At 39.1% G+C, this 12078-nt stretch overlaps 1 protein-coding gene across 3 annotated transcripts in view; it reads left to right on the top strand.

Moving 5' to 3' along the window:
* The first annotated feature begins 510 nt into the window (after positions 1–510).
* LOC112217417 (afadin- and alpha-actinin-binding protein-like) overlaps positions 511–12078 on the top strand; it is a 29482-nt gene continuing 17914 nt past the window's right edge. Inside the window, exons 1-2 of one of the 3 annotated variants that reach the window (XM_024377694.1) lie at positions 511–615; positions 6832–6970. In XM_024377694.1, the coding sequence (XP_024233462.1) occupies positions 6952–6970 (19 nt within the window). In that variant the 5' untranslated portion in view covers positions 511–615; positions 6832–6951. Of the gene's footprint in view, positions 616–6831; positions 6971–10551; positions 11184–12078 lie in introns of those variants that run through there. The other 2 variants (XM_042300602.1, XM_024377689.1) reach the window with 2 other exon arrangements.

Raw genomic sequence — 12078 nt, 5'->3', positions numbered from 1 at the left:
CCTGATGGCAGCTACATGTCTGCTTGACCCAGAACAAAAAAAAAACAGACATTGCCTGTGTGATGAACTGTTGCGACATTGCAGATACAATAGTGGTGATGCACCACTATGCACCCTCACTCTCAGTGAAAAGCATTGCACTAATCTAGCTTCAACAGCCTGCCATTCACATGCAGTGATATTTCTTGGATTAGTAAATTCATGGAAAATGTGTTTCTACACCAGCCCTGTTCCTGGAGAGCTACTGTCCTATAGGTTTTCACTCCAAAAACCTACAGGAAAGTAGCTCTCCAGGAACAGGGTTGTGATATTGTTCAGTGATTGTACACAAGGATTGGGTGAAAGAGCAAAGGCAGGCCACGTCATTGTAACCTTTTGAAATCATGCTTCAAACGTCTTCAAACATGCGATTGCTTGCTAAAAGTGTGGTTTGGGAATTTGTCGAAAATATTATAGGTTTGCAACCAATCGAGTAAGGAGGTGTTGGTTGCCTGACAACGCAGTAGCCAATCCCCGAGGTGTTTGGTTAGTCAGCTCCGGAGTCTACAGGCCAAGCAAGCTCGTCAGGCGGGTTATGCGTTTTTTTCCGAGGGTACCTTCATGATGACATAACACGTAGGTTAAGTTTTATTACACGTCACCTGTAGAATGTTCTATGTAGTAGACATTCGCATATCCCTTGGTCTAGATATTGGCGTTATGTTAGTAGCTAGCATGTTAACTCTACTGTACCTGGTTTGACCGTTCAAACAAGTCATCGTTAGCGAGCTAGCTACTGAAGCGTTAAAATCTGTCCTGCAAACGATATTAACTGCGCTGTTAGACGAGCTATATATGAGTGCTCCACCTTGTTGTCTTGCTAGCTACCCCTTGCCCATTGTTCTACAACGGGCTGGTGAAAACAAGCATCTGTGTTTGGTTAAGACGCGTCCATATGTTTAGCACAGTTTTTAATATATCTATGTTTTTTTTAAATGTTTAGCACAGGTGTCTTGTGGTGAGGAGTTTTGTTAAGAGCCGCGACGCTCTGTCTAAATATACACGCATCGGTTTTGGAAGACCTTTCATACTGGCGAAATTTTATTTTCCTAAAACAAAATGTTAAATTAATACACAACTTTATAGAGTTAAGGTTCCCACATGTCCATATTTCGGCGTTTCTTTAGGAGAACAGACGGAAGAAAGTGAACTACTTGTGTTAATGAACGCCAGTGTGTAAAAGACACAAACGTGTTGTCACTGAAAAATTCTGCCGGCTGCAACTGTTAAAACATGTATAGTAAGTGTGTATTTAGCTTTTTATTTTTTATTTTGATGTGATAGGAAAGTAAAGGGAATTGTTTCTAGGACCGTACGGCAATTGAGACTCGATTCACGTTTAGATCGAGTATTTGGCTTCCAGGGCCAATTCGCTCTTTGAACAGAACATGTAAGGTCCATGGACTAAGGAGTAACTTTAGGCTCCTTTAGTCCAATAATGTGCTAAATTATCCCTAACCAGTCTATCAATAACAAGTCCTCGGGGAACTCGAGCCTTCCACCATTCACCAACTGGTCCCACTTTTTTTTAGTCTGGCTCTCTGTTTCAAACTCGATGATGTAGTGTGAGACCTTATCATGAACTTAATCTGGTATTGGAAGTGGATTTCTAATCACACATTCAACCTGGCACACCACATCATTTCAACGTGGACATATGTGTAATATTGATATCAACCTTTATTCACACTCATAAAGACTGCATAACGTTTGTTAAATTCCCAGTGTGTTATCACTATACTTTAAACAATCTAAAAGCACAATCAAATTCCAATGGAAAAACAATGTCAGATTGTTGATTTAGTTGCCATCTAAATGTGTTATCACTGCACTTTCATTTAAAAAAAAAGATACAACAAAGTTCAAATGGGAATACAATGTCAGATGTGTTGTATTTATACAACAATTTAATGTTTTACCTCTGTACTTAATCTAGGCCTAATAGCTAGGGATGCACAATATATAGGTGAACATATCAGAATCCGACGATATTAGCTAAAAATGCCAGCGCCGTTATCTGCCTGGTGTCTAGTTTAAAGCCGATGTAAAAAACCGATGTCAAAGCTGACGTGCATGCCTCTATAACATAGGTACACGAAGTAATGACGCCACGTAAATTGCGCTACATGTTCAACACAGCATTCCTAACCCAGCCCACAATGTCTGCTGTGTGGATCGAGCAGTCATTTGAAAGAGTAAGAACATTTCAGCAAGACAACTCAAAGGCGAAATCCATTAACTCCAAGACAATGGAATTCATTGCCCTTGACAATCAACCATTCTCTGTCGTGGGTGATGTTGGCCTTAGCGACTGGTCGAGCACCGGTACACACTATCGTTACCAAGTGCGCTATTGTTGAGATGTTGCCCTACCGTAGTTACACAGTAATAGCGCCACTGCTTTTAGCTTCACTGATCTGATTGGTTACTAATAATATAATTTAAAATCCCTCAAATTATGTCCTATATGTGTTTAGACACGGTGACCATTTACGGTGTCATGCACAAAGTAGGTGTCCTAACCGACTTGCCGTTTGGGTCTTTGGAATGCCATTTGGGTCTTTGCTTGTCAACACTATTTGACATGTCAAATAACACTGTTCTTTTATAGAATGTTGTATGTTCTGAATAGAGGTCGACCGAATATGATTTTTCAACGCCGATACCGATTTATTGGAGGGCAAAAATGTCCGATACCGATTAATCGGACAATTTTTAAAATTTATTTAAAATGTATTTGTCATAATGACAATTACAACAATACTGAATGAACAATTTTAACTTAATATAATACATCAATAAAATCAATTTAGCCACAAATAAATAATGAAACATGTTCAATTTGGTTTAAATAATGCAAAAACAAAGTGTTGGAGAAAAAAGTAAAAGTGCAATATGTGCCATGTAAGAAAGCTAACGTTTAAGTTCCTTGCTTAGAACATGAGAACATATGAAAGCTGGTGGTTCCTTTTAACATGACTCTTCAATACCCAGGTAAGAAGTTTTAGGTTGTAGTTATTATAGAAATTATAGGACTATTTCTCTCTCTACCATTTGTATTTCATATACCTTTGACCATTGGATGTTCTTATTAGAGGTCGACCGATTAATCGGAATGGCCGATTAATTAGGGCCGATTTCAAGTTTTCATGACAATCGGAAATCGGTATTTTTGGGTGCCGATTTGCGGATTTTTTACAGTTGTTATTTATTTTTTAATACATTTATTTAACTAGGCAAGTCAGTTAAAGGCACAGTCAACTTAATGTATGTAAACTTCTGACCTACTGGAATTGTGATACAGTGAATTATAAGTGAAGTAATCTGTCTGTAAACAATTGTTGGGAAAATTACTTGTGTCATGCACAAACTAGATGTCCTAACCGACTTGCCAAAACTATAGTTTGTCAACAAGATATTTGTGGAGTGATTGAAAAACGAGTTTTAATGATTCCAACCTAAGTGTATGTAAACTTCCGACTTCAACTGTATCAAAGCTAAGCAGGCTTGTTTAAAACCTTGGATAGGAGACCAAATTGACAGCCATAAATAGATAATGTCTTCGGTAGGAGATGCTGCCCAGCCTATTTATTTGTTTCTGAAAGTGGATATAAAGTTTAAGATCTGACATTGTTTCAAAGGTATGAATTCAGCATATTGTATACAAGGTTTGTCTGTGTAAAATTGGTTACCTTGATGAAATAATCCGGTGGTTCAAATTTCACCCTCAACAACCGTTTATGTGGATGACTCTGCCAAATCCAATGTATTTTCCACGTCGATTCCACATCACAATGCAGGGACAAATTACTTTAAAACAACTAGAGGTCGAACCATTATGATTTTTCAACTCCAATACCGATTATTGGAGGATCAAAAAGGCCGATACCGATTAATCGGACGATTTTTATTTTATTTATTTGTAATAATGACAATTACAACAATACTGAATGAACACTTATTTTAACTTAATATAATATATCTATAAAATCATTTTAAACCTCAAATAAATAATGAAACATGTTCAATTTGGTTTAAATAATGCCAAAACAAAGTTTTGGAGAAGTAAAAGGGCAATATGTGCCATGTAAAAAAGCTAACGTTTGAGTTCCTTGCTCAGAACATGAGAACATATGAAAGTTGGTGGTTCCTTTTAACATGATACTTCAATATTCCAAGGTAAGAGGTTTTAGGTTGTAGTTAATATAGTATTTATAGGACTGTTTCTCTATACCATTTGTATTTCATATACCTTTGACTATTGGATGTTCTTATAGGCACTTTATTGCCAGTGTAACAGTATAGCTTCGGTCCCTCTCCTCGCCCCTACCTGGGCTCGAACCAGGAACACATCGACAACAGCCACCCTCGAAGCAGCGTTACCCATGCAGAGCAAGGGCAACAACCACTCCAAGTCTCAGAGCGAGTGACGTTTGAAACGCTATTGGCGCACACCCAGCTAACTAGCTAGCCATTTCACATCGGTTACACCAGCCATCAGGCTGATAGGCTTGAAGCCATAAACAGCGCTGTGCTTGCGAAGAGCTGCTGGCAAAACACACGAAAGTGCTGTTTGAATGAATGCTTACGAGCCTGCTGCTGCCTACCATCGCTCAGTCAGACGGCTCTATCAAATCATAGACTTAATTATAACATAATAACACACAGAAATACGAGCCTTTGGTCATTAATTTGGTCGAATCCGGAAACTATCATTTCAAAAACAAAACTTTTATTATTTCAGTGAAATACGGAAGTCTAAATATTCTTGTTACATTGCACAACCTTCAATGTTATATCATAATTATGTAAAATTCTGGCAAATTAATTCGCAATGAGCCAGGCTGCCCAAACTGTTGCATATACCCTGACTCTGTGTGCAATGAACGCAAGAGAAGTGACACAATTTCATCTGGTTAATATTGCCTGCTAACCTGGATTTATTTTAGCTAAATATGCAGGTTTAAAAATATATACTTCTGTGTATTGATTTTAAGAAAGGCATTGGTGTTTAAGGTTAGGTACAGTCGTCCAACGATTGTGCTTTTTTCACAAATGCTCTTTTGTTAAATCATCACCCAGCGTTGCATCAATGATATGCAACGCAGGACACGCTAGATAAACGAGTAATATCATCAACCATGTGTAGTTATAACTAGTGATTATGATTGATTGTTTTTTATAAGATAAGTTTAATGCTAGCTAGCAACTTACCTTGGCTTCTACTGCATTCGCGAAACAGGCAGGCTCCTCGTGGAGTGCAATGAGAGGCAGGTGGTTAGTGCGTTGGACTAGTTAACTAAGGTTGCAAGATTGGATCCCCCGAGCTGACAAGGCAGTTAACCCATCGTTCCTAGGCCATCATTGAAAATAAGAATGTGTTCTTAACTGACTTGCCCAGTTAAATAAAGGTCTAAAATAAAAATGTAAAACATTTTTTTTTTTTACATCTGCAAAATCGGCGCCCAAAAATACCTATTACCGATTGTTATGAAAACTTGAAATCGGCCCTAATTAATCGGCCATTCCGATTAATCGGCCGACCTCTAGAAACAACATTAATTCAACCAGTTTGTGCCCAGTGGGATAACTCAATCAGATGGAAGGAATTCAGCTGTGCAGTTATACCTAAACCACTGGGCAAAAACCTGATTGAATCAACTGTGTTTCCACGTAATTTCAAACCCCAGAATATGTAACGGCGTTGAATCAACGTGAAAAATTAATTTGATTTGCAAGAAGTCATCAACATAAGGGCATTTAGACTTTTTTCACCCAACTTTTAACCTAGGCCTAAATCCAATGACATTGAATCCACGTTAGTTGACAACTCAACCAATTGTAAATCAAAACTAGACATTGAACGGACGTCTGTGCCCAGTGGGCAGGATTTATCAAGTTAATTAACAGTCAGTTTATTAAGTGTCTGACTAGCCTTAATAAGCTTGGTAGGTTCACCATCTGTCCAGTAGATTCAATTAGATTAAGTGTCACCAGAAGGTCCTGAATGGTTTGGGTGGTAAAAGCAATATAAATTATTGAAACAATCCCAACATGCATAAATTGTTTTCCCACTTCCTAAAATTGTATTTTTTGTTTTGTTATTGTGATTTTGTTTACTTCAATTTAATTTTGTTGACCCATTTCAAATTTAACAAAGCCTACATTTTATAGCCCTAGGCTAACCCTACAATTATTAATTTCCTCAGTGCTTGTCTGGTCAACTGTTTTTGAAAGGGTAGCCTACAAGCCATTGGTTGTTTTAATTGCACAAGGGACTGTCTGTTTCTTTAGATAAAATACCATATTATGTCTCTTGGATTAGGCTGGTGATAAGAGTATGAGGAGATAGTATGTAGCTATTCCATTTGTTAATAGCTTAACTTCATTGGTACAATTGTTTATTGCCGAGTTTCTTTGCTCTGACTTGGTGGTTCCTTCTTTCCTCAACCACATTTGTAGTTGTACAAATCATATGCTATAACATGCTAATATAGAATACTAATATGTAGGTTTATTTGATGTGCAAAAACCATCAGTGCCTTAAACTGCAATTCAACCTTTGGATTCTTACAATGACGATATGAATCCCGGCCTGTGTTGCTGTAGAACTGGTGCCTGCTGAGATAAAGGATTTGGCTTTGTCCCTTCCTAATAAGCTCTCCACACTCCCCTGTTCTTTAGGCTATTGCATGTTTCCATCCCTCCTTGTAGACGTCCTTCGTCCCTAGTAATCCCGCGTCCACTTGTTGAATGTGCACTGCTAATCTATTATCTGCCCCTCTATTTCAGGAGCTGTCTGCGTAGGCCATTCCGTGAGCTGCATGTATCCTGGGAGGTAGTGGATGATCCAGACACATTCGGTGTGTTCTGAAGCACCGCTGCCCTGAGGGAGTCTGGAGGACTGCAGCGATGCCAGAATCTTCACTTGGTGAGTATTACATTGACCTTATGTACCGCTTGTGGTTTTCATTGAAATTGTGATGCACTTTCAGCTTTGTTTATTTTGATTATGATTCTCCATTTGTCACTTCACTAGTAGTATAGAGCTAGCCTACTTAGTTAAAGATGCAGTGATGAGTAGCTAGGCTGCTACTGTCTCATTTTTCTGGTGCTCTACATAAAGTAAAGCCTCATGTGTAAAGGAGAAGATTAAATTGACAGAAATAGCAGATTAATGCTATTTTAAGGTTGTGTGCGCATAGTAACCTCAATTCCAAAATTCACTCGTAAAAGGAATGCCTCATTGCCTTTCTGTTATCGCGAAGATATTATACTATCTATGCATACTATTTTGCTTCCCAATAGTCCACCACAGTAGACGCGTCCATAATACCCAGAAAAACACCAAAATGGTTCTAGTGTTTATTTTTTTGCATTACATTTTTACATTGCAATAAAACATAGATCTTTTTTTATTGTGTGTTTGGTGCAGGCTTACCTTGGCGCCACGTTTTGTAATTTGTGTAATTCTCTCTCGAACAATGTGAGTTTTATTAAATATATTCACCTCAATTTACTCCAAAAAATGTGCAATGCTAATTATTGATAAGTTACCTTGTCCGAGAGAGATTTTTGTGGTTATCAAAATGTCGCGCCAGGGTAACCCTACATGAAGTAGTTCTAAAATCCCAGATGGAAAAATGTAATAGTGAAAAAACTATTGAAACATTTTCTGGGTTTTATGACTCATACTGTTGTACTCAATGTCGTTTTCTGTTCCCAGAATTTTGTATTTATTTCATGCTAATGATTCAAAATTAGACTGACAATAAGGTTGGAATTCAAGTGTTTCTAATAGCCCTGGATTTTCACTCAGTTTTTATACTGTAGCCTATTGGGTGTTTCAACCATGTTGAAGGAGAATTTTACTATTTAGGGCTTTAATCTGTATTTTTTTATGTATATTAAAGAAGGGTCCTGAATCTTACCCCGTCAGCAATTGACTTCCTCAAACTCATTCTGGAGTTCAGGGCATCCAAAACATGAACAAAGGCTTCAAAAACACCCGAATACGTAATTTTACAAACGGCAAAGCTCTCACCAACATTTCTGACTATGAATACGAGGATGAAATCGAATTTGCAGGTGAACCTTATTTCTTTGAACCGGAATACACAGACGAGGAGCTTCAACAGATGGAGGATGACCGAGAAAGGAGAGAGACAGAGCAGGCAGAGGCTCAGGCTTATAATCATCAAGCATCCGAGGCCCGACTCAGGACATCTGGGGACTGGTGCTGTACCTGAGGGCAATGCCAAGTGTTGCCCACTGAGAACTAGTGTCTTTGCTGCCCAGATTGGGACCTGCTTATGCCACCCTTGGAAAATCTATGTGTCTGGCGACGAGAGAACGTTGACCCGTGAGCCCACCCTACTCTGTGTAACCAGTGACAATAACTTTCCAGCCCTCATTAACCCGGCATTTGTAGAAACTTTTTCCATGTGCGAAAAATAAGCTGGAAGAAGAGACCTCAGCCAGGGGGACTAAATGTCCACCTGTCAATAAAGTAAGTACCGGTAGTTTTTAAGTGATAAATAGACTTCCCAGCATTACAGTATTCATAGGCTGCGTCAAATGTCATCCCTCACCCAAATGCTCATCAGCAGGCCTACCTAGTGTTATTCTGCTTTCGCACAGATATTTATATTTATTAATTTTCTAGGCAATATAGACTTGTGGTCTTGGAATGGGGATTGAAAGGCAAATGACTTGGCGTTGGCCAGAGACGAGTGTTAATCAGTTGCATCATCAAAATCATCTGCAACAAGTACCCTTCACCCACCGGTGTCTACGTTGGATTCAAGGAGGCAGGTGAAGCCTTCAGAATCCTTTGCACAATCTTCAACTGATGGCTCATATCCTTTCCCCTTCTATGCTAGTGTATTTGGAAAGTATTCAGACCCCTTGACTTTTTCCACATTTCTTGCTACATTACAGCCTTATTCTACAATTGATTAAATCATTGTTTTCCCTCATCAATCTACAAACAATACCCCATAATGACAAAGTGAAAACAGGTTTTTAGACCTTTTTGAAAATAAAAAACAGATACCTATTTACATAAGTAAATTGAGCTCAGGTGCATCCTGGTTCCATTGAACATCCTTGAGATGTTTTTTCAACTTTATTGTATTCCACCTGTGGTAAATTCATCTCCCTCGATCCTGACTTGTCTCCCAATCCCTGCCGATGGAAAAACATCCCCAAAGCATGATGCTGCCACCACCATGCTTCACCGTAGGGATGGTGTCAGGTTTCCTCCAGACGTGACGCTTGGCATTCAGGCCAAAGTGTTCAATCTTGGTTTCATCAGACCAGAGAATCTTGTTTCTCATGGTCTGAGAGTCCTTTAGGTGCCATTTGGCAAACTCCAAGCGGGCTGTCATGTGCCTTTTTTTTTACTGAGGAGTGGCTTCCGTCTGGCCACATAAAGGCCTGATTGGTGCAGTGCTGCAGAGATGGTTGTCCTTCTGGAAGTTTCTCCCATCTCCACAGAGAAACTCTGGAGCTCTGTCAGAGTGATCATCGGGTTCTTGGTCACCTCCCTGACGAAGGCCCTTCTCCCCTGATTGCTCAGTTTGGCCGGGCGACCAGCTTTAGGAGGTTCCAAACTTCTTCCATTTAAGAATGATGGAGGCCACTGTGTTCTTGGGGACCTTCAATGCTTCCCCAGGTCAGTGTCTTGACACAATCCTGTCTTGGAGCTCTACAGACCATTTCGTCAGCCTCATGGCTTGGTTTTTGCTCTGACATGCACTGTCAACTGTGGAACCTTATCAGTGATGGAAAAAGTACCCAATTGTCATACTTGAGTAAAATTAAAGATACCTTTTTAATAGAGAATGACTCAAGTAAAAGTCACCCAGTAAAGTAATACTTGAGTAAAAGTCAAAGTATTTGATTTGATTTTAATTATACTCAAGTATCAAAAGTACAAATACAAATCATTTCACATTTCTTTTATTATGCAATCCAGACGGAACGTTTTTCTTGTTTTTTAAATTTACAGATAGCCAGGGGCAACACTCAGACATAATTTACAAACAAATCATTTGTGTGAGTCCGTCAGCTCTGAGGCAGTAGGGATGAACAGGGCTGCTCTCTTGATAAGTGTGTGAATTGAAATATAAATCTTAAGGTAGAGATGCCACAAAAATCTACTTAAAAGTACTTTAAAGTATTTTTACTTAAGCACTTTACACCACTGGACCTTATATAGACAGGTGTGCCTTTCCAATCAATATAATTTACCAGAGCCTGACTCCAATCAAGTTGTAGAAACATCTCAAGGATGATTATGGAAACAGGATGCACCTGAGCTCAATTTCACGTCTCAAAGCAAATGGTCTGAATACTTATGTAAATAAGGTAATTTACGTTTTTTATTTTTAGTATATTTGCAAAAATATCTTTAAACCTGTTTTCGCTTTGTCATTATGGTGTGTGTGGATGGAGGGAAAAAAATAATTAATCAATTTTAGAGCAAGGCTGTAACGTAACAAAATGTGGAAAAAGTCAAGGGGTCTGAATGCTTTCCAAATGCACTGTAAATAAGAGCAGACTCAGTGTTTCACCTTTCATCAGTGATGTTACTTTATTAGGTAGGTAGCTAGCATATCTCTTACCTCAATTTCAATTTCTGCTGCTCCTAGACAGGCCCGGCAACGTCTTTCAACGGTTGGTATTGTTGGATTCGGGGTTAAACTTGGAACATTGTTATATTCAGAAGTATAGGAACATTAGTTACAAAAGAGACATGAGGGGTGCCATAATGAAGCTTGGGAGGGGCTGAGTGCAGGGAAAACAATCGCATGTGACAGTACTGATAAGGGGAGAAACCGTTAAAGTCTCATATCACTTAGTTCCCTGCTTAGCAAGAATAATGCAATGTTTAGAGATGAGGAGGAGACTCCACTTAAAGTGGTGTATGAATACCACCACGGGGAAGCCATGTCTGTGTCTAAATTACAGCTGTATCGACCCTTTGGGGATAGTTAAACTTGGTTAAGCTTCTCTAGTGTCCGTGAGTAATTTACTCTGAAAATTATAACCTAACAGTTGGCGTTGTCGGCAGGATTCACCACGATTTATAGTCAAACCAAAGAGTCCATATCAGTGGAGCAGAGCTGGCAAAAAACAAGGTAGGCAAGTTCCTATACCTGTTTCCACTCATCTTGGGGAGATGAGAATCATAGGATGAACAAGAATCACAGGATAGTTCCTGTAGAGGGTAACATTTCATAAATAAAGTCCCAAGCAGAAAGCCTGTGGAGTGTAAAATCTCATAGAGAGAGGGGAAGTCCTGAATAGGGTAACCTGTGAAGGGTAAAAACCTAGTGTAACGGTATATTGGCCAGACCGTAAGAAGGGAGTCGCAGTGGCCGTGACAGCGCTGGGTGTGAGTGTGTGTGTGAAAGAGAGGTTCATTTTATGCCCTGTTGGGGTAGTGAACCATGGCAGATTATGTGGAAATAGGAAGACAAGTGTGAATAATTTTGTTGTGAAGTGCTCAATATTAGTGAATACGGGGAAAAGCCATTAAGTCATCTGTGTTCTCCAGTAATACATTTCCAGACGCTATGGTATCGGTTGTAATACAAGGTATTAAGTGCCGTGACCTATCAATTGTTGTCCGGGGAAGTGTGTAGCGCGAATAATAGTTGTGTATTTTAGACGGGAGTGAAGAAATCCAAAACACACTTAACACCGTTGGGAGAGGTTAGGGAATAATAACTATTGATATGGTAACAAACGGCCCCGATTCTCCCTGTCATATGGAGCTAAATGATTTTAATAAAGCCATGGAGGTGCTGAAAGAAGAACACAAGCATTCTAACAATTCGGCTCGAATATGGGAAAATTTAGCAAACTGGATAAAATTGGACAACATGTCCCTGAGGAATTCAAATCAAATAAAGAATTCAGGGAAGCAATTATGACTTTGCACAAAGACATACAACCAGAATCAAAAGCTCAATATACCAGCGTTTTGATGTTAGCATACTATCAACAAAAAATGCATCACGATAAACCCGG

This window comes from Oncorhynchus tshawytscha, linkage group LG18, assembly GCF_018296145.1.
Source record: "Oncorhynchus tshawytscha isolate Ot180627B linkage group LG18, Otsh_v2.0, whole genome shotgun sequence".
In the NCBI taxonomy this organism is placed as follows: domain Eukaryota; kingdom Metazoa; phylum Chordata; class Actinopteri; order Salmoniformes; family Salmonidae; genus Oncorhynchus; species Oncorhynchus tshawytscha.
The sequence above is the reverse complement of the archived record's forward strand: the minus strand, read 5'-3'. Positions and strand labels throughout refer to the sequence as shown.